The sequence below is a fragment of the Nothobranchius furzeri genome, chromosome 5 (assembly GCF_043380555.1).
Source record: "Nothobranchius furzeri strain GRZ-AD chromosome 5, NfurGRZ-RIMD1, whole genome shotgun sequence".
NCBI lineage: Eukaryota > Metazoa > Chordata > Actinopteri > Cyprinodontiformes > Nothobranchiidae > Nothobranchius > Nothobranchius furzeri.
Window position 1 is genome coordinate 42,180,576 of NC_091745.1, and position 23,497 is coordinate 42,204,072.

At 40.3% G+C, this 23,497-nt stretch overlaps 2 protein-coding genes across 10 annotated transcripts in view; one reads left to right on the forward strand and one right to left on the reverse strand.

The window, feature by feature from the left end:
- The window catches only part of LOC107378730 (protein MTSS 1), a 70,521-nt gene that overhangs the window by 24,166 nt on the left and 22,858 nt on the right, over window positions 1–23,497 (forward strand). The gene's annotated exons all lie outside the window — the stretch shown is intronic.
- On the reverse strand, window positions 2,076–4,231 carry LOC139069822 (uncharacterized). Its single transcript, XM_070550802.1, has 3 exons — window positions 4,111–4,231; window positions 3,361–3,816; window positions 2,076–2,456 (listed from the first exon to the last, which is right to left on the reverse strand). Exons 2-3 carry the CDS (start codon window positions 3,811–3,813, stop codon window positions 2,268–2,270), a joined length of 642 nt encoding a protein of 213 aa, XP_070406903.1. The 5' UTR covers window positions 3,814–3,816; window positions 4,111–4,231; the 3' UTR covers window positions 2,076–2,267.

The window sequence follows — 23,497 nt, forward strand, 5'->3', positions numbered from 1 at the left end:
TTTTAGACCAAAAGTACGACAGAACCCCAGCTTTGATGAGACTGGTGTTGACTCAGGTTTGTGAGTCTTATTAGAAAATATTTGTTGTGCTGCTGGTTTGCCTAAAGTTAGCTTACTATCAGGTAAAGTTGTTGGAGAAAGAAAGGGAATATTTATCATCTCACACTAAACACTAACAGGAACAATACTCTGCCCTGAATATGCTTAATGTGTAGCTTCAGATTAAAAATTATGTGGTACAAGACATATATATATATGATGTTGACTAGTGCGTGTCACGCGTGTGCGCGCACGTGCGTGTGTGTGTTAAGCCCCGGATCTTCTTCAGTCCTACATCCGCCCCTGGCGTCGTGCAGTACAGTTGGCATTTATGTCTTTTTTCTGATTGGTTATTTTTGAGCTGCCTAGTCCCGCCCCTCATGTGCCTCTCTGCCTGTGAGTTACCAAACTCTTTCTCTGTGCAGAATTAAACAGAGGATGAGTATGGCAGGCCAGGCTAATGGATTGCTGATATTTCCGCACAAATTTCGGAGACCATCTATATGCTCAGTAATGTACGCCTTCCGAAGGATGTGTGTGTAATCAACTCGGCCAGGCTGGGTATAGTGGAGAGCGATGGAGCCCATGCTAATATGCAAGCCCCAATTGGCATTAGCAAGGAGGGTGTGGGCAGCAGAGGGCAACATCGTCCTCCGCTGCCCACAGATAAATTAAGGAAGTGACACCAGTCAGAGGAAGGCTATAGTGTTAGCTAAAACTTGTCAGCAAAAACGGTAAAAGCAAATCTTTATTATGATGTGTTCAGAAAACAACCTAACAATGGGTGGTGTGTGTGCGTGTGTGCAATATAGACAAGAGCCGAACGCCTGGTTTATACTCAGCTCCACGAGGAAGAGACACGCACGCACGGACAGAGATATTTTGCCCCTAAACTTCTCCCTCTCCTAGGGAATGTTGCAAAGCTATTCCTCGCCAAGACAACAGAGGGCTTAGCACTGTTCTGTGGTATCCTGTGATGTATCCGGCCCAAAGTAGTGCAGTTACTATTGTGTTTTTTGTATTTCTGAGACTTTTTAACACAGACAAATTTGGATCTTATTCTCCTCCACCTCTATACTCACATTTCCCATTGTTTCCGTTCACAAATCAAACGTTTGCTGCACATATTTTCACTCCTCCAGTCACAGGTGTATAAAACATTCATATTTGCAGAGTTTTACCATGAGGGATTTTTCAAGCTAGATATGTTAGGCTCTCTTTTTGTTTTTGAGGGGATAATGACGGCGCTAATGATGACAGTGGTGTCCTGACCAATCACAAGCTTGCGTTCTGTCTTGTCAGACAGATGTTTAGAAAAAGAGAGCTCAACTTTGTCCTTGTGAGCTGAGAGCCCTCAAAAGGTCGGATAATGGCATTGCATGCATCTGTCCCGACGCAGACGAAAAAGTATAAATTAGGCTTAAGTCATTTACACATCATGGCTCACCAGAAGAATGAAAAAATGAATGCAAGTCAACGGGACTAAAAATGCTTTTTTCTAATTCCACTTGTTTTGTGCCATGGATTTCACATATGATGTCAGTGAATTTTAAAGACACATTTTGATGCCAAGAATAGGGCTGAAACGAATCTTCAAATGATTCCTTTCGTTAAATTCCTTGATTATTTATTTACTTATTCGAAGCTTCGTTAAATGTGCGCACTGCAGTCTGAACACATTTTACTGGTGCACTATGTGGTAATCTAGGTGCTGTGGAGGAAAACAAAGAAACCTGAAAAGATGACCCATTGCTGAAATGGTTTTCCAACTGTGTTGAAGGACTACCTCTTGAAGCTCATCAAGAGAATGCCAAGAGTTTGCCAAGCAGTAATCAGAGCAAAGGATGGCTATTTGAAAGAAAATAAATTATAAAACATGTTTTTTTAGGTTTTGCACTTTTTTGGTTAAGTACATAACTCCACATGTGTTCATTTATAGTTTTGATGCCTTCAGTGAGAATCTCCTAATGTAAATGGTCATGAACATAGAGACAAGACAGTGACTTAGGCTTTTCTTAAGGATATCTAAACAGCAATAGCACTATACCTTACCAGACACGTTTTTAGAAACCCATCAGACTGTTCCTTCAAATATAGAGGCAGACCTCGAAGAGCTGTAGACTTTCTGTATTCAAGCACATCGGTCTTCTGAAAGACAGTTACATGAGAAAATTAAATTAGTAATTAGAAAAATCTCATGTTAGAGCTGGTCTCCCACAGTATGTTTATCAGAAATAACAGTTCATACACATCTTTACCTTCTCATCAAATATATCTAGAAGGTTCTTGAGCTCCTTCTCAAGTTTTCCAGAGCGCGATCTGTACAGCTTTATGAGTTGTGCAGAGTGTTCATCCAGAAATGACAAGAAGGTCTTCATCAGCTCCACCCGGGTAACTCGAAAAAACTCAGCACATATCTTTGAGGTAATAGTGCTCATTAAAACATTATCACATAAAATATGCTAAATGTACCACAATTTTTGCACTTAAACAGAAAACATAATTAAAGGTGCATTATGTAAGAATAACATAAGACAAACATCTAGTGGTAAAATGTGGTTACTGCAGGACCTTTTTCTAAGCAAATTTTTAACTATCTCATTGTTGTTCTGAATTTCATGGCTGTTACAAATCAGCACCAGATTTTAAATAATAGACGTACATTATTATATCAGGTGTTACCACGCTTGGGTGTTTTACGGTGTAGAGCATTTACTGTAATATTTATCCAGCATTAAAGTAAGTGTTGTTTTTCCTTCTTCTTGCTGTTAGCTGGCTTTAATGAACGACTCATTAAAGGATGTAAAACGCCATAATTGAATTATTTTTGTTTTTACTCTGGACTCAGTGCGCTAATAAACTTTGACTGATTAACTGATTAATTTGACACACATTTCACTGTAATATCCAGTTGTCTGTCATTTAAAAAGTAGCTTGAAATATTTTTAGCGCATAACAGTTGCTTATTATATACTATTAGCATTGTTACCTCAACGTTAGCCTCTAGCCTGCTTCTGGGTCACTCCTTGCTTTTGTTTAAAAAAAAAAACTTTGTAGCTTTTGACTGTACCAAATTACAAATGTCTGTTCTGCAGCGTTAGCTCGCCAGAGGCACAGCAACATTACAAACTTCTACTAAATATTTACTACATCTCCCTTTTTGTTTTGAAAGAAAAGGTCTGACAACCTTCCAGCTGGCTTTAAAGGAAATCTGTTTCCACCATGATTAAGGCACTAGACTGTTTTGTGATTATTAGACAGTAGAATTCTTACATAGTGCTCCTTCAAAATATCAAATACAACACATTGGAAAATGCAAACCTGTTCTTCAAAGAACAGCGCAAGCCATCGATTCATCACATCAGAGACAAAGGGTTGTTTTCCCACTATTTCCTTCCTCCTCATGGAAAAAGTATTTTCCATTCCACTGTCTCGCTGTGTAAGATGTAGGGTTGAACTCCGACTTGTGCTGGTTGATGGAAGTAAGTCATTTAAAGATGGCGTGGAAGAAATTGAGGATGCAGATTCATCTCTTTGTTGGATTGCTCCTTGATACAGAATCTTCAGTACTGCTTTGTCTTTAGGAAGTTCTTTAATGTCTGTTAAATTGCACAGTTCATTCCCAAAATCAGGATCCTCAAACTGAATCAAAATATCACCTGCAAGTTCAAGGCGTTCTTGAAGAATGTTCTTTAAATGTTCTACTGAACACAGGCTCTCTGAAATATCCACCCTTCTGATGTTGTCTGGTGACACAATGACACGAAACAGCATGATCTGCAACGCAAAAAAAAGAAGAAAAAAAAAAAGTAAATTATAACAAAATACGTCACAAAAAAAATCATGAAGGTTTGCAAGAGGAGTACCAGTAAAGAGTTATGCTCAATAGACGACAACTGGTCATGTAACTCTGCTTTAATACAAACAATATAATATTTCGGGGGTAATGTGTGCACAAGTGAATTTCTCTGGAAGCCATTAAACAAATATAAGTCAATTAGCATTTCACCATCTCAAACAATCAATTACTACATTTTTGTTCCCTATTATTATTATTATTATTATTATTACCTTAAAGGTGGAGGAGGAACTTCTTCAGGGAGACAACAGCTTTTCCCTGAATAACATAAGACGTAAGAGGATGGATATCATTAAGATCTTCTTCCTCAAGAATTTCAATGTCAGTTGTTTCAGATACTTCATAGCATCTGGAATGTTCAATGTACCATGACATGAGTTTTCTGCACAAGAAAGACACCTTGGCTGAAGAATGAACAAGAATACTGATGATTCTGAAAAACGGTACCGTCTAGACGCGCGACGGAGCGCTTCAGTGATTCCTTTAACCATTGAGCTTCATCATCCAGGTCTCTTATGCGTCTTCGTGTGCGCAGAATTATGCTTAAGCGCCTCGTGATTTTTATCTTGAGAGGCGCTATAGAAATGATATTTTCTTGTTCTTCTTAACATGAGTCCGATTCTCTCTCCCCCCACCCCCACCCCCTGCCGCCGTCAGACATCTGGAACTTTTCCCTGCTGTGTGAACGCAGCCGAAAGGACAAGTTCAAGTACAAAAGTGGTGTGTCTGAAAACACAGTTCCGGTTAAAAACCGGATTGAATTGTCCACAAATGTTCCAGAATGTCTATCTGAAAAGGGCTCTAGACACTTTTATGTCCGTGTTCCACAAAAACGTGTGGCGCCATCCACTAGGGAAAATGAGCGCGCACAACGGTTAATCTCGACAGATGGCGACATAAAACGAAATATATGAGGATAAATACCAGTGAAGTTGGACGCTGGGGACTAAAAAAATTAAATAAAAGCATTTCCCAGTCAAAAAAATAGAGTAGACTTAGATGGTAGAATGCCAGAGCAAGCACACACTTTCACTTACACAAGAATTAGCCTTTGCTAGCTTGGCCTCGACCAGTACGAAAGTCCAATTCTGTCAATATACCAATGTGTTTAAATACTTAAGGCATTTGAGCGGCAACCAGCAAAATAACGTTTATATCATAAAGAGGCTTACCTGATCAAACAGCATACATGCGGAACATTCAGACCAACGGTGCTGTGCTTCTCGTCCAAATTCCGCTCTGGTACCGACACCGGCTCTGTCCCGCGCTAACCCGGCTTCCGGAAATGACGACTGTCTCTAAATTCTTGAATTTCTCGAACTGTCTGCCACCTATCGATCGGGCGTCCGAATCGCATTTCGTTTCTCTCTAAAACGAAACTGTTTCCGTTGTTTTTTATTGATTTATTTCAAAACCATAATGTAACAAAGTACGAATAGATTAAACAACGTTAAAACAAACAAAATATGCAATTCAGTGGAGTACATTTATGTGAACAATCATTAAGGGGGATTAATTATACAAATACACATAAAGCTATACAAAAATCAAATGTTTTGAGAGCGCTTTGTGAGAAGATAATTATTTTAGGTGCAGATTCACATCATTAAGAAAATGAGTAAAATTATACATAGTTTAACTCTAAGAAATAACACATTTATCATTAAAATACATTTATGCTTTATTTTTTAAAAGTAAGAAGTTAAAAATTGGTATGAGTGTAAGTTACAAAAACTTTCAAAAACTTTGAAGTACTTTAGTTAATGTTACTAAGATTTATTAAAAACAAATTTCTGCCAATGTTTGAAACATGACTTTTTTTTAAGATGAATTATTGTTTATTAGATTACTTTACACAGTCAGTTTAACATTAATGGCACCAGATTGGCATGTTAAACTAAAATGTTTACAAACACATAAAAACACAAATATATACAAATGCAAAGATATAAATGTAAGTATTCATTGTATTCCCATGGATAAATTACATGATTTCCAATACTTCAACAAAGTTTACCATGTGTGGGGCCCTTAGTTGCTTCTCTGGATGCACCACTCATTACCTAAAGTTGTCTCAACTGAAAAATTGAGTTTAAATGGACAACTAATTTGTGAACTTAATATTTTAATTCAGTTAAACTATTTTAGAAAAAAAATGCTCAGTTAACTTAGAAATATGTGTTATAATGACAAAACTGTAGTTGAGGTTTTTAGAGTGCATCAGCTTTTTAAATGATACAGCTGAGTAACACTAGAAAACAATACAGCTGAGATAAACAGACTATACAGGCTACAACCTGTGCAGGTAGAGCATTATTCTGTACTGCAGTCAGTCTAGTGGCCATTTACTTCCTTAGCTGTTTACCTGTCCTCATACACAAGTCTGGTTTATATCTGCACATAAACGCTTGGGGTCGAGAAAGTATTAAAGTACTTGCAGAACAAAAGACTAAATCGTTATTTTTAAGAACTCAGGTGCACGTGTTTCCAAACTGCAGACAAAACTAAGTTTTATAATGTTCTCTCTAAAACCTCAAGACTACTGGTTGTATCAGACAAAGCTCTATTGAGTCCATGAAAGAGTGAAAATGGGCATGAGAACAGATATGCTAGAAAATAATCCTCTCTTGTTTCAACAGCAGTGGATCTTTTTTCTATGTGGGTCTTTCTTTGTGTCCATTATAGATGCGTCATAGTTTCCTTCGTTGCATAATTGACTTGCGTCTGTTTCTGTGAGCCTGTTTTCTGATTTTTAGCTCGACCCTGTTCTTGTGCATGTTCATGCAACCACTTTTACTATTTGTTGGACTAAAACTACATTTTAGCAGTGTGTCAAAAAGGCTACAGAGAGCCAGTTTTACCAGTTTGAAGAGCTAATTAAGTGTTTGAGTCTGACCACCGAGTAAAAAGACATGGAGCTGAGATCTTTCTACAGGTTGTTTTTTTTACTCGTCACACTTCACATCTAGTAGCCCACCAGTTTGATTAGCATCTGAAATACTTCATATAAATTCTGACCAGTGCAAGGATTAGCAGTGTCTTGATTTTTGGCACCATCTGGCATTGAGATGTTCAAAAAGCTATTTACACTCACACACAAACGGAACTTAATTACTCACACCACCCAAAGGATAATAGTTTATTATCAGTCATAAAAGGGGCTTTTGTCATGTGTGGTTTGGCTGGTGTTAGAAAACCGTGTGTGTGTGTGTGTGTGTGTGTGTGTGTGTGTGTGTGTGTGTGTGTGTGTGTGTGTGTGTGTGTGTGTGTGGCTCTGTCAGCAGCTGGAGTGATGGTGACTCTTTAAACAAGTCTGAGTTTGTAGTGATGAAATTTACACCTGCCACAGAGCCAGCATGCAGAAGCCTGTCGGATCTGTTTGGACCTTAAAGTCCTCCAGTTGTTAATTTCAAATCTCGTTTACTTCAGTGTTGTGATGAGATTCACTCACATCGTTTGTCCTTGCACCTGAGATTAAGGTATTTTACTGTCCTGGTGCAGTTAGTGAGTATTAAAACAGCGTTTCCTCATTTCCACTCTGTTCTTCAGAAGCTGGCTGAAAATGTGTTTGTTTATAGTTTTCACCTCCTGCAGCTATAATTTTATTTCGTCCTCCTGCCTCTTAGCTGACTTGATCTGTTTTCAATTATGCTTGAGTTAGGAAGTACAGGAACAGTAAAGTTTTCACTGAACCAGTGGTGACAAAACAACCAACAACCTGTGAGTGGAGGCAGCTCTTTACTGCCTGAGAAGGTGATGAAACATAATATTGCCTCTTCCTTTGGAGAACCAGAGGGTTAGTTGTGCTCAAGCACTGGCTTGTTGCCGTAAACCTCAGATCAGCTTAAGCTATAAATCTCTCGTGCTGCTAATGCTGGGAATATTACTGTTAGCTCAGTGTTTTTCGCCATGAAATCACCATAAGGTGTTCCCTCCAGTTTGTCTTGGTTCCTTCTGAGCAGCTAGCCTCTGTTCATCACTAACGACCTCTTCCGTCTGTCCGACCTGTATATTCTGCCCAGCTACAACCTCTCCCATCAACAGCAGAGCCTCCCAAAGGAGCCCGGCTCCTCTCAGACTCTACAATGAGTTCAGAGCTCAGAATAACAGTCAGTCAAGAGAAGTGAATGTATGTCATTTGTTCACTTAAAATAGTGACTTTCAGCAGCATTTACCAGCTGTGACAGCAAGACTGGCATATATTATTATTTATTTATTTATTTGGATGTTTGTGGGTGTCATGATGGCAAAATTCACCCCAAGAACCAAATATTGTTGTGGTGACTACCACAAAGGTGGCAATGAGAGCTTTAATAATAGGGCTGCACAATGTTAGGAAAACCTGCGATAACCGTGAGTAATATTGCGATGACAATATGACTTGCATTAAACTAACGAACAAACAAACAAATAAATCAAAACAAAGAAATTCAAAAACAGGGCCTGAAATTCACTTCTAAAAACAGGGGGGAATTCCCCCTTCACATATGTCTGTACAGGGGGAATTTATATATATGGGGGGGGGGGGGGTGATTACCAAATGTGCAGTCTTATGTTGTACTAATCATACCTTACATCACGTTTATAAGCAGCTTTCATTGGACTCCTGCAGCATTCTCATCTTCGTTGCTCTTGTCCCTTTCTTTGTTTCATCTCCTCTGCCTGATTTCTTTCCTCACACAGAAGTTAAAAAAATAAATATAAACTTTCCAGGAACTACTTGTGGGATTAACAACAGGCCTTAACATTGTTGTATTCTTACCTCAGATTGATGCATTTATTAACTTTTTTTAATCTTGCTTAGTGGTCCTCATAGCTGCATCTGTGGCCTTCTTTTCTTTTGTCCGAATGTTGTCTTTTTCTTGGCCTCTAACACTGCATCTTTCTCCATTGTAATAACTTTGAAGTATAAAAATCAAATAAAAATGCTCCTTTTTGCTGCACTGGTATTAGAAATTATCTTAACAATTTTCATTGCTGAAGTTTGTTGTCCAACTCTCTGGGCTGCATCTTTGCTCTTGTTTGTGCTTCTTTATCTGTTGTCTCCATCTTCGCTTCTTACTCTGATTTCTTTCTCTGAATTCCTCTATCTCAAACTGATGAATTTTCATTAACTTAACTTTTAACACAAACAGTTTCGTTGATGTGGCATCAAACACGATTGCAACTATGTACATTAATGTATCTGTTAGCTCACAGTACTAATTAGTTTTGGAGCGGGGTTCTCCCACGCTCCGCTTGGTCCTCTGTCCTCTCTGTCTTCTGTCTCCTCTGCTTCATCTCTTTCCATTTGATGAAAGCTCTGTTGAAATCAAACTGCTCTTGCGGAGGGCCAAGCTCTGAAATCAGCATCAGATTGGTGAGGTTTGCGTTATTCAGAGAATTTCTGAATCTTGTTTTTATCCTGTTTTGTGTGCTGAATCCGCGTTCACATGACACACTGGCAATTGGGATGACTAAAGCGATCTTAATGAGCTTCTCCATTTCAGTGAACACACCCCGATGGTCACTCAAAACAGCCTCTGCAAACTGCTGGAAGGTCAATGAGGCGTACGAGTCACTGGAAACCATAGTTTGCTTCAGCAAGGCAAACTCCGAGCGTCCATCCACTGCACTTACATAGTTTGAGAAGTGTGCAAGAAGGTTGTCGAGTTTTTCAAGGCCATAATGAGAAAAGTTATCGGACTTTTTTGCCATAATGGCTTTTTTTGGCTCCAAAATCGTTAAACCATGACAGAACATCCAGTGTCTCACAGGGGAATCTTCTCTCAATCTCTGTTATTAAAGTTCCCACGTACCTGCTCTTCATGTCATCAAAGGCTGGTTTTTGGGTGTGGCAGTCAAAAATTTTGTCTCCTTTAAACTTGTTTCCATCAAGAGATCTGAAGAATTCAGTTTCTGCAGGGCCAGGGTGGACGATTATTTCCTTCAGGGCTTCTTTGGTACTTTCAACCATTGGCTGTGCTGTGGAGAAGTCCAGATCTTCTCTTTGAAAATGTTTTGAGAGAAGGACTACATGCATCAGTACGTCCTTCATCATGTGACAAAGAGCCACAAAGTTAAACTGTCTCACAGCTAGTAGCAGACCTTTAGCTTTGTCAGCATCTTGTGCATTAGAGGAAGCCATGTGCTCCAGGACATCTCTCAGGGATTTCAGTGATCTACACACTACCGACACTGCATTGTGAATTGACAGCCACCTTACTGCATGCGGCTGGGTGAACTTCAGTTGGGGTTCATCCAGCTGTTTCTGCAATTCATGCAGCTTGTTGCTTCTGACAGCAGAATTACTGAAAAAAATAAAAATTGATCTCAAATCCTGCTGAAACCGTTTCACCTGTGGCACAGAGTTGGCTGCATCACTGGCAGCAAGTGCGAGACGATGAGCCGTACAGTGGATTCCTACCAGGTCTGGGTTGTATAGCTCTCTGAGCTTTTTAATAACTCCTTGTCTGCATCCTGTCATTACAGCAGCTCCATCAGTGCAAACTGCAGCAAGTTTTTTTCCATCCAGTTTTTTTTCTGTCAATAGCTGTTTTACATCTTCAACAATAGTGTCTGCTCTTCCATCAGCAATTTCAGAATTCCTTATCAGTTTTGTTTTGACGTTGTTGTCATCTATGAACCTGACATAGATAATCAGTCGTTTGGTGTTACTAATGTCAGTAGATTCATCCAATATTAATGAAAACACGGGACTTCTTTCAACAGCTTTGTCAATATCTTCCACAAGTGTACTTGCAATAGCTTGCTGCATTTCTGACAGTCCTTTTTCATTGATGTAGCTACCATAGCTTGATGTTTCTGTAAGTTTTTTGAAAGCAGGACACTCCATTTCTTTCAGGAATTTAACCACATGGCAAAATTTAGCTTTTGCCATTTCATTTTTTGCAATAAAATATGCAGTTTTCAGGAGCCCCTTCATTTCTGCAGCAGACTGTAAATGTGCATCTTCGATAGCTTTGGTCATTACACTTTTAGCTGAATCCGCCTCACGTTTTCTTTTTATTGCTGCAGTGTGAGACACACCATCAGCGTGACGACGTAAAGTTGATGTTTTGTAGCATCGACTTGCAAAAGGCACAGCGCCGTACATCTTACAAATGGAGCAGTTCATTTCACCATTGTTATTTTCAAGCCAGGGATACAGTCTGAGCCAGTTAGCCTGAAACTTATCTTTAGGCTGCTTGCTAACGTTACGTTCAGTGGCACTACCTTTTTGAAAGTCCGGAGGATCCGTCTCATTCACAGCATCGCTGGAATCGGCGCTGCCACCCGCCCTGCCTCCAACGCCTCCTCCCTCGCTGCCTTCCGTGCTGGGGATTTCTTGTACAGTTTTTTTGGGAGCAGGTTCCCCTTCGTTGTTAGATTTCCGTTTTAACCAGCGGTCCATGTCTGCATGCAGGCGTTAAATCCGACAATCGAAGCACTGCTTTGCTGCTAGCAAGGGACTGAGCTCGTATTTTGATAAGTGGAGAGAAAAAAAAAATCCAGCGCGCCGCCAATCACCAAGATGAAGAACGGGTTCGATGTTGTGGGATTTTAATGGTTCCGATACAAACGTCCACATTCGCTGCAGGCTGTGCGGGACTTTCCCGCATTATAAAACTGGATTTGCGAGAAGCAACTATATAACGCGCAATACCCGCAATCCCGCAGTGAATTTCAGGCCCTGAAAAATATCATAAAAATGGGAAAAATTGTGATCAGTGAATCCTGGGAAAAGCAGAATCGACTGAAAGAGCAGAAAGACGCTAACTTTGGTGTTTCCTAGCCACCCAGATTAGGTTCCGTCGCCTAGGGGGCGGCCATCTAACCTATATGAACCCACCCTATTGGCCAAATGGGTGAAGCTCTCTTTTTGATTTGTCAAAAGCTTCATGCTTCCATTTGACTGGAAAAATACATTATGTGTAGCAAACATTTGAGCTGACCATTTGTTGCGTTTTCTTCTGTTCTTTGCGATATGCGTATTTGCGTTTGCAAGATTATACCAACATCAGAGATTGGTGTCCACGTGGGAAGCTACAAGTTAAAATGACAGGTACAATATATTGCACAAGTTCAGATTCTTAATTTCTGATTATCCAGTAATAACTAAGGTTATACAGATTTACCTTCTATCATTTCCAAGTCTGGATCAGCTCGAATTGCCTCTGTTTCAGAGCAGAGACGGCTCACAGCTGCTCTCAGTTATCTTAGCCTCTGACTCACCCAGGTTTATGTAACTTATTTACATTTTATCTGCGTTTGCTTTAACCCTCTGGAGGCAGGCGTTGCAGATTTGCAATGTTAAAACCTACCTACCTGGTTACTCCACATACGTATTTCATGAGCATTTTTTAACTCAGAAGCACCCCTGAAGGACTTAGCTGTTCGTCCTTTTATCTAAACCTATTTTGAGCCTGAGAGGGTTACGGTTAGTTTTAGTGTTCTGCATTTTTAGAATGAATGAATTCAAATGTTTACAAAGAAGTTTTAAAACCTAAACTCTGCTGAACACAAAATCCTTTATGGAGCAGAATTTAGTGGAATCCTAGAAGGTTTGGATTATTTCTCTAAGTGCGGTTTGTGTGCTGAACTATAGACAGAGCTCCATACATCACCACGTAACAGAAAAAACAAATCTGGGTCTTTCCTCTCTCAGTTCGTCCTCTGGAGTCCGTTACAGAGCAGCCTCAGTCTGAAGAGCCCTCTGTGAGACACCTCTGTTCTCTTTTCCAGCTTCACCCAACTCCAGCCATGGCTGCCCACATTTCCTGTCTTCAGTCCAGTCCAGGCAGGCTCTGTGCCTCTCAGCTGCCGTTCACCTCTGATCCCCTCTGAGTGTCTCACAGATCATTATGGTCACAGACTGATTTAGTTAGTGGGTCAATTGCACATCCAGGTGTACACTTGTACATAATGCTTGCATTTGTGGTTAATTATTGAACAGAAAACTCATAGAAAATACACAATATATTTATAACAATTAGCAACTGGTTATTTATACTGGATCCATGTTTTAATGGTACTTTGTTCATAGGCATCCTCCTATTGGTCATGATATGTGGGTGTTTCAAAATATGTGTGGGAGAACAAAATTAAAACTTTGGAATCTCTCAGCTGAGCGGTGGCATGCTTTAGAGAAATAGGGAGTACGTATTTTTGTGTTTGAATTCCAGCAAACCCTCTGTACACTTGTGTACGCATGGGTTTGTGGGTGTTAATTCTGATTGCGTTCTGTTTTTGTTTAAACACAAACCCGGTTAGGCAAGTAAGCTTTGGAACTGAGATGTCTGAGGCGCATGCAAAGCCAAATTCAAAACACATTTCTCTGGCAAATGAACTTCAGTCTCTGAGCTGCTGAATAGAAAGTCCTCACCAACAGAGAAACGCGTCATTGGAAAGGGGTGCCTTGTTTGTGTTTTATTATTTTTTTCTAAATGTTACACTGCAGACGTTGAAAAGTAGAAAAATAACTGAGATGAAGGAACAAATGTAACTAATCTAAGACTGGGTTCACGTCTGTAGAGGGTAAATATAGTTGCTTTTAAGCTTAATATATTACCTTTACTTATGACCAATAAGATGTGATCTTCTATATAAATATAGACTATCAACCTGCTTGGTCTTTGAATGTTTAATCAGAAGATTCTAGGATGCTTTGCTTTTTCAGGGATCAAACACACTTCGTATCAATTCAGACAGAGTCAGGTTTATAAAAGCAAGAAATTTATTTTCTAAACAAATTAAAACGAGACAAGTTAAATAGGACGACTGTGATGGATGAATCTAAATGGATGGAAGGTGAGATGTATGGTGATTGAATGGTGTGTGTTCATCAGAACCTTGCATCTAGAAGAACTGAGTTCTGGGTGAAAAGAATTTGGTCTGCATTAAGCTATGAAGTTGGTTCCTATCAAAACGGCATCAGACGCAATCATGCTGTGTTCTACGTACCCCTGAAGAGACTCCCTTTCGGATCCGAGATGTCGGGGGGTCGGCTGACCCCAAGGTACCGAAGTTCGTAGAAAAGACCGCAGTACGACCAGGTCGGTCCAGAGTCGTCTCCCGGATCACAACAGATAGATGAAATCGTTTGCGTCTAGAACAGCTGTTTCTGAATAGCTGAAGGAACCGTTTGCTGTGTCAGCTGTAGAAAGCTTTTAGCTTGTCGAAAGCTTGCCAAGAGATGCGATGGTTATAGAGTTTATTAAAAATGAATCTTTTAAATCTTGAAGTGTCCTTCGTCTTGCAGATGGAACAGCAGTCAGATAAAAGATGGTTTACAGCAGACTTTGTGTCTCCTGTGATGGATACCGTAAATCCTCTAATACAGGCCGGTATTCAATTAAAGGCCGGGTCTCCAATTTTGGCCGGTGTCGGAGTCAGCGGAGGTAAATAATGGCCGGTCTCTTATTGTGGCCGGATGGAATGTGGTAACAAGCAAGTACAAGCGTCCCAGCGGCAGGGTTATAGTCCCTAAATCAACCAGCAGGGGCAGTAGGGATTCACGCAGACATTTATTAGGCTTTTTCTTCAAGCTTTATAACGCTTCAGACACGATCCTCTATCACGCTCCTACCACACAGAGTCACGGTGTCAGTTAACCATGCTAATTCAACCCGCTCCACAGAACACACATCACCTTCCCTGTGGCTTACATAACACTCACACAACACGCAAATCAGCACATAGGAACTAGCAGAACGATAGGAAACACATATAACACAATACCCAGAATGCACCTGGCTTACAACCCCAGCCAGGTCATTACACTATCAAGTTCAAAGAGAACGTGCTGATTATGCTGCAGAACACTCTGGGGAGCAGCAGTAGGGTGTGTATGAACTACAGTAATCCCTCGTTTATTGCGGTAGATGCGTTCCAGACCTGGCCGCGATAGGTGAAAATCCGCGAAGTAGGGACTCCCAGCATGCCCCTCGCAGGGATTCCCTTCACGTCGCACCTACGTCACAAACCGCGGCTATAAACGGAAGTCGCCTTTACAGCTCAGTCATCGTTTCTTCAGATTCATGATCAGAGTTTCCAACCTACCGATCAATCCAACGAACTATCAGCTCATAGTAAGTTATCTTACTTACTTCTGGAAAGCCCGGCATTTCCGTGTCACTTCGTTGGCGCTCGAACGCTCGGGGGTTTCCTAGAGCAGCCGGCGTTTCACCGACGCTATCACTTCCGCGTCTGTGAAACCACGCTCCCTATTGAATTATCGTATGATCACATTCTCTGTGATCAGCAATGCGCTGTGCCAGACCGTAGGTACTGACACGCGATCGTTCATGTCGGTTCATTTCCTTTAATGTTTTCTGTCTTTTATTTGCGCCTGATGCGTTTCGCTGCATGCTGTGGAGCGGGGCGGTGCGCGCATCAACTTGTCCTCCGACGCACTGATCACTGATACAGCTGCCAAACAGCAAGCGCTCCGCTGTTTTAGCGGTCGGTAGATCTTTTAGAACTGCAGTTCAAAGGTAACTCATGAGGTGAATATATATGAAGCCAGGCAGCAGTTTTTCTTTAGGATTGAGAGGAGATGCAGGAAGATAATAAACAGAAGGGACAGAAAAATAGTCAAATAAAAACAAGTTAGTTTTTGTACCTGCTGTTGCAACATACAGACACCATTGAAGGTAATCAGAAGTGAGGAACAGAAAATGAAATAATTATTTTAATGTTTAGAGCAGCAGGAACTCCGAGAGGCTGCAGGCGCATCAGTGAGTTTGCGGCTGCTGCGCGGGGGGAGGGGGGAGAGGGCTGAAGCAGAAACTACCGTTGTTAAAAGAAATGTGTTTAACTTTGAAAATGTGGGCACAATTTTAATTGTCAAAAACTCCAGCAAACCATTAGTTCATTTTGCTCAAATAGAAATAGATGCCTGCCTCTAATACTGGCCCTCCTTCCAATAAAGGCCTGGAGCTTGATGAGCTTGAGTCAAATACAGGCCCGGGCCTGTATTAGAGGATTTACGGTAATCTGTGAATAGAAGTACAGCTTGACCCAGCTGGGGAAGTGTGACCTTTGGGTCACAAATGAGGCCATTCATGTCGCTACATATATAATTCACAAACGCTTCTATCTTTGAACACAATTTGAACTAGATTATTGCCAACCCATACATAATAGAAATGCCACCATTACACTGTTCGCAGCAGAAATTAAATGTTATTACCATTTCCAGTACAAATGCATGTTAATGAAATGCATTATATGTTACTGGATATATTTATGTGTTATTTTGACTAAGATGAGTGTTATTAATACAAACCTAAAATGTTACTGAAATGTAGGTCAAATATTATAAATATCAGATGGAAAAAAGGGAACTAAACACCAATCTAATGCATATTATTGAGCCTTTTATAATATTTTGCCTTTAAAAGGTGAGGCAGTTGAAGTGAGTATGCATGTGCTGGCGCATGGTCAGGATGGTATCACCTCTGCCTCAATTTGAGCCAGGAAAAACCCTGATCAGACATATTCTGACAGCCTCAGAAGTCAGTGGCATGTTGCATCATGAAAGACGATATTGAACCAAGTGACCGTGTATGCTGTAAATCCACTGATAAAGCCCACTAATAAAGCTGTAACCATGGCAACTATAAGTGATCATGATTACTAACTTTTTTACCACTTTAACAAGCATCAAAGTCTTTTAAAGACTTATGTTCATTTTCCTACTTGCCGTTATGCCTATCTTTGGTTTTTTAAATGTATTTTTTCCTCCTCCTCTTCTTTTTTTTTACCTTGACAACACACACACACACACACACACACACACACACACACACACACACACACACACACACACACACACACACACACGTGTCTCCATTCTGTGAAAACCAGCTGTGTACACAGTCAGTCTGACAGCAGCTCCAAGTCAGACTTTCATAAGTTCCTCAAGGACACAAAAGTACTTTAAAATGGTCAATAGGAAGATGCAGCAAGTACAACGTTTAAAACACTATTAGTATTCATGGTCACATAGTCATAAAAACACATTTCAGGTCATTTAGACCAGTACAAAGCAACCACACAATTGCATAAAGACACATGCATGGTGGACCGACGTCATCAGCTCATTATTGTCCCTGAGCTGCTGAACATTCTGCTGCTGCTTGGACATTAAAGGTGAACTTGGACTTCATTTGCATTTCTATTGAAGTTTATATGGGGTTTTTTTATTCAGAGAGAAATAAGAATGTTTTTGGTGATGGACCATAAATCTATTTGTGATCAAAGAAAGAACGTACTTTTGCAAAGCAGCAATAAAAGCCAACATCTCCTGAAGAAAGTCATATTTCTTTAAAAATATGAATAAAAATGGAATACTGTTAATTAACTAAATTAATTAATTTTTTATTAAAATACATGTAAAAAGACTATAATCTTTTACACATGTATAAAAGACTACAGTCCTCATGACTGTTGTTGGATGTTAAATGTTCAGTGTTTTTGATGATGGATGGATGAAGTTAAATTCACTCAGTGGGCTGATTTGGTGAGCTTTTTGGAGTCTGAATTGTTCCCATAGATACGATGTAACCTGCTGCATGAATAATGCATTTGGATGAAGTGTGTGCACTCAGGCGTGCAGATGGATGTGGGGTGACATTGGGGAGGAGAAAGTCCCCTCACTAACTCTTTGACTTTATGTGGGGCCCTCTTAAACAAGTACACACACACACACACACACACACACACACAATCACACACACACATTACCACACTAATACAGGCAGAGGTTCACACATCCTCATGGTAGATGTAATCTGGTGGTCATTATTGCAAACAAGGCTGTGTTGTGTTGCACCGACAAACAGTTCAGTCTCTCTGGAGTGCCTCTGGTTTAAATTATCACCACTGTTCAATGGATCCATAGACCTCAGTCTCTGTGGGGAAAAGGAAGGTCACAGGAATATTCACGCTGTGAGCGCAAAAGGTTAAGAAACAGAGCTAGTACATTTTCGTGCCCGTTTTTGTTAAAGTCCGTTTTTTAGAACTAGCTGTTAATGCTTTTATGTTATGTTTTAAACATAATTGCACTGTTTTTGTCTCTAATCGGTGGATAAAGTGATAACCAAAGTTTAATTACTTAGGCCACAAAGATTCTTAAGGCAGAGAAACATCCCTGATAGTTATAGACCAGAGCTGTCCAGCCCTGGAGGGGCGTTCCCGCTGGAAATCGACATGCCACAGAGCTCACAGGGGAAACACATCTATACCTTGCGCGCTGCTTACGCATCCGGTGGAAAGCCTGGGAAAATCAAACAGATTAAAGTCAGGTGTGTTGAAGTAGAGAAACCTCTAACGTGTGCTGGATCGGCGCCCTCAAGGACCAGGGTCGGACTTCTCTGTTGTAGAGTATTAACAGAGTACAGCCACTGTCTTTCTACTCTATTCTGTTCTTTAATCCATTGACAATTTTGAGCGTATATTTGATTAGAGAATCCAAGCTGCAGTTGTTTTTGTCTCTTGGTGTCTTACCTCCTGTCATCAGGACATCATTAGGAGGAGTGCCTTCATGGGAGCATTGTGAAACATGTTTTATGGTTTAGCAACACATTCTGGATTGTTGTTTGACTTTCGTCTCGTCAGACCACATTCAGCTCTAATAAGTCACTTTTGGCCGTGTTCTACTGGTGAAAGGCTAGCTAGGGGTATATGTACATTTTAAATGTACTTTTTTATTGAACCATATTTTGCACTCTCATCATCACCCAAAGGACTGGGTGAGAGGAGGAACAAAAAGCTGTTCTCTGTGAACACCAAATGAAAAATGAACCACTGGTTGCTCAAGTGCCTGATCCTTTTTAAATGCATGCGTTCACAATGTTGTAAAATACGGTGAGATTAACTTCACCTTCTTAACATGAGTTACCTGTTTGTTTTGCTTCAGCAGGATTAACGCATGTTGAAAATAATGTTTTTATTTTTGTTTGAATTGATTATCGTTGTTAGTGGATATTCAGTCTAAGGTAACTTGAGACAAAAATCTTGTTTACATTCATTTTTCTGCAAACGGTTGCTGATTTCTACTCTAAACTTGACTTACTGCCTCGTAAGACCAGCACTTCATCCAGAGATGGTGGTGGATTTGGAAACGTCTATCCTTCTCTCTGTAAATGATTAACGGTGGTTCTGGACTTTTAGCATGTCTTAACCACATGCTCACATCAGCGAGTGCTCTCAGGTCTGTGTACCATAAATAACCATGTCAGCACAAGAATAACCAACCCATTTAGTCCACCCTGCCTCTCTGTGTGCAGTATGTGTGTCAGACCCGAAAAGGAAGATTAGATAGGAAGTGGGGCACCACAGCCTAGAAAAGAGCAAAGAGAGGTCTCAGGGGTAATCTGTTTTATTCTCTCTCCTCTCCTCCATCTCTCTGGTCATCTCATGACACGCCTAAATCCCCTCACTGGTGTCTTTCACTGGTCACATTCTGAGCACATCTTTGAGCGCACATCAGAAAAATCTCATTTTACCTGTTTTATTTCATAATTTTGTGTTTTTACTGATTACATTTTAAATGTCATCATTTGTTTAATGTTTGCTCAAGCATTCCCTGTGTGTACAGTTGGGGTTTGCATGTGTTGATTTTGCTCAAATACACAGTTTCTGTTTGGTTTTATAATGGGAATTATTTACGTTTTAAGATCAGCAGGAGGGTTTTAGCCATGACGAGTAAAGTTAGCATATGTGTATCGATAAGTTTTATTGTCTGGAAAGGACAAAGATACCAACCCTGTTCTCATTGTGAACTTTCCCATGAGATATACTCTGGGGTTTATTTTGGTTGTGACTGACCGCTTATTGAACCAGCCAACTGCTTATTGGCTGGATTAACTCTGGCTCTATGAAAACATTATGGAGCTACTTTCACACATGAATGAATTGAGAAGGATTAGAAGCTTTATTCTAAATGGGTAAAAAGGAATTCACGCTAGCACAAGATCACAAGCAAAACAGTGACATGGCTTTAAAGTTTACATTACCTGTGTATTTTTTCACAATAAAGAGTTGCTGTGTGTGCAATAGAGCAGGGCCAAGTAGTTGGTGCAAACGATTGGTCCTACGCAGATTTTATGGAATGCAAAACAGGTAAAGATGTTCCCTCTGCTGTCCTTTATGAACTTTAGAAGTCTAGATCTGTCATAATTATTTTGATTGCTTCCACCACTTTAATGTCTGTTCTTTCCAGAAAAGTACATTATCAGCTCCAGTATCTGCATAACTAAACCCTCCTGAGGTACTTTAGCCACAACACAGGATCGTAAAACAGTCACATTCCACCTCATCGCCTGCTTCTCTCTCTCTTCTCGTCTTTGCGTGACGGCTGTGTGTAACTGTAGTCTGGACTCGTCACACTACAGCAGGTGTGTGTGTGTGTGTGGGGAGAAGAGCTGACTTTCTGTCAGCAGCTACTGATGAATGAAGGGATAAGGTTGGTTTTCAAGGAGGCCGGGCCACCCAGCTGAACAGATTACCATCTCACTCACACACGACCGGAGCAAACTCCTCTTCATGATAGGAATAGTACCAATGTTCAGTTTTCAGAGTTAAAATCCCCTCAAATTACATAATCTTTAAATCCTTCTCAACCGGCGACTTAATTTGTTGTCAATTTCAAAATAAGTGTCATTTAATACAGAAACAACCTGCCAGGCTGACAGAAAAGACTAATGAAGTCAATGAAAAGCCAGCCTGGATCTGCGCTGTGTGGGTGGACCAATCTGGACATGCCAACTGCACAGCTAGAATGCGGTGTTTGTGTGTGTCATGCATTTTCTTTTCTGCTAACAACTAAACTGAAAAAGCAGTATAAAAGTAGCCTGGCATCATGTCCTATATATGACTATATAGTCTGGCCATGACCCATAGAAAGAGCTCAGTCGTGGGACGGAATCTACAGTTGTCTTTCAAACTGTCTCCACGTGATATTGCACAACAAACCATGCGACATACTCACCGCTACGTTTTTCAGTCTACCGTATGTTGTCAAAGAAGATGCAAATACATCATTTTTTCCAAATAAACTTAAGTACCTCTATCTGCTTTTGACTCAATAAAAATTCTAAGTCTAAATAGTGAAAAGCTGATGCCAAAGCCAAAGGTGCCGTCGCCATCTTTGTTTTTTCACCCTGTGGCAGCAACATCCATCTTCACCAAACCGATGGAGTGCTGCGATTGGCAAGACACAAAACTGCTCAGGCCGATGGCAGACCTGCTGAGGCTACGATGTATTGTGGCAAGACCGACCGGTGTCGGTACAAGATCTGCTCGGGTGCAAGATCGGCTCGGGTCGGTCGACTGCCGATGACGTCTAAGTAGTTGATTGGCTGAACATGAACCTTACGGAATTACGTAATCACGTAACGTTATCACGTGACGTTGGTCCAGGCAAATTTTTTCTATTGGAAAGATGGACAACTTTTACAAAGAAATCCATCATTACCTCTTTGAAAATACACTTTTAGCATAGAGCTGCAAGTATATTAGGGCTGAACGATTAACTGCATGTGCAATTAAATTGCGATGTGACAAAAGGAGATTTTCTAATCGCAAAGGCTGCAATTTGGCAGCGAGTGGTTAGGGCAATGCTAATATACATGGAAAAACCCATAGGAATGCTAATGCTAATATCGCCGATTACATTATTACAAATTATGAATTAGAAACGTGCCAAATGATTACATTTGGAGTCTAATAGAAAGTAAAACTACCATCAATCAAATAAGTACAGACAGGTATTTTAGTAAAGCCAGAAAACTGTTAACTCCAGAGCTTTGGCTAGCAGCTATGAGCGTAACTGAACTACGCATGGACAAGACGTCAAAAACTCAACACAAATACTTCAATAAACGGGACACACTTCTTTCCTGCAAATACAATTTCACAGGTGTTGCTAATACCTATGATCCTTCAAGGGATGTGCTCAAAGAGGAGTTCAACATGAATCAAATATAGTGTTTTATTTTACAAATACTATTATAAATACAAACTTACGTCTTAAGAAACATTATTTTAATAACGAAACTGCTAAATTCTTTCCAACAGTATAGATGTGTAGTGTATTTTGTCCGAGTGGGTTTGCCGTACTTTGACGTCATCGGCAGTCGAAGGACCCCGAGCCGATCTTGCACCCGAGCAGATACTGTACCGACACCGGCATAGCAAAACCTTTTTGCTACTGCAGCAGTCTGTCTGTATTTCTAGGCTAGCATACATAGTGATGCACTGGGACTTTCGACTGATTTTCCTAACTGAATTTTTGCATTCCTCAACAAGGCACCTTGCACTTAACTTCAAATGAATGCTTTAATAATTTTTTTCATTATTTTTGATTCATTAGATTAAAATTGTGTTGTTGAAATTGACAGTAAAAAGAAAGACATTTTATTGGCATTAATGAGAACAAATTTTATGTGGCTTGGATTTATGCAGTTTACTTGGCTGTAATATTTGCTCTTTGACCCTTTGCACGTGACTATGCATGGGAATGCCTCTTTCACCATGCTAAATGTGAAAGGAACTGTTTACACTCATTAAAACTGTCCCAAACAAGCTCGTTTTTAGCCTTATATAACTTTGATTGGGTTTACTGTTAAATGGCAAAAGCTAGTTTTGCAGTAGGCTGCGCTAACAAACAAGGGTGTAACCCAACTTGACTTTATACTGAAACTCCTTGTTATGTCCTTTCTGTGTTTCTTTTCCATTTCCATTGGTTTGATGTTCTTATCTAACAGAGTAGCAAAGTTTTTACCTTATGCTCAACACACAGAAAATGGAACACAGAAAGAAATTGTCACGTTGTGCGGAAGTTTAGGACCCAAATATGCAGATTACCCAGGATGACTCGAGTCAGTCAGGAGTTGGTAAAAGTAAAAATCCTTTTATGTAGGAATGTAGTGATGGGTCCAGCCACACAGGCACACCGGCGCATGTGTCAAGCTCATGGAGAGAAACCTGTGTCGATGCGTGTGTTGCTTTAAGAAAAAGTCACGTGACCAACACTGCTGCTGTGTCGCTCATTGCCAAGGCGCCAAACTGTGTTTATAAGGTATCGACTCTGCATCTGTCAGCGGGATGAGTCGCCGTGAAAAAATTACCATTTCAAAGATAAAACAGACATTCCTCTTTACATCAAGAAAATGGAGCCAGAGAGAAAAAGATAAGTTTCTGCTGTGTGGGATCATTTTGATCTTTTAACTGCAAATAAGGTACGTGTTTGTCTTTCCTTGTTTCTGCGCATCTGTCAGAGTTGAAAACAGCAATGTGACTGACTCTGTGTAAATTATTTATTTAATTTTATTTGGGTTAAATGTCGGATCTGCTCAGCGGAGTTGTCTTATACAAATAAGAGCACTTCCTCAATGCTGAGACATTACAGTCAAGCATGAAAAAGAAGAGGAAGCAAAGAACAAACACAGGTAGACCTATATAGACACTGGACGTGCTTTGTCACAGTTGTTTTACTAATATATGTTTTATTATTTTGAAATCTAGAATCTAGGAAGATTGCTCTGGACCAAGCAGTCCTGAATTTTATTATAAAGGACCGCCAACCCCTGAGCATTGTGGAGCTTGACGGGT

Coding starts and splice junctions, on each gene's coding strand:
- LOC139069822 (XM_070550802.1), bottom strand. CDS start 3,813: ATGCTGTTTCGTGTCATTGTGTCACCAGACAACATCAGAAGGGTGGAT. Junction 2,457..3,360: donor CGCTGTTCTTTGAAGAACAG/GTTTGCATTTTC, acceptor ATTACCTCAAAG/ATATGTGCTGAGTTTTTTCG.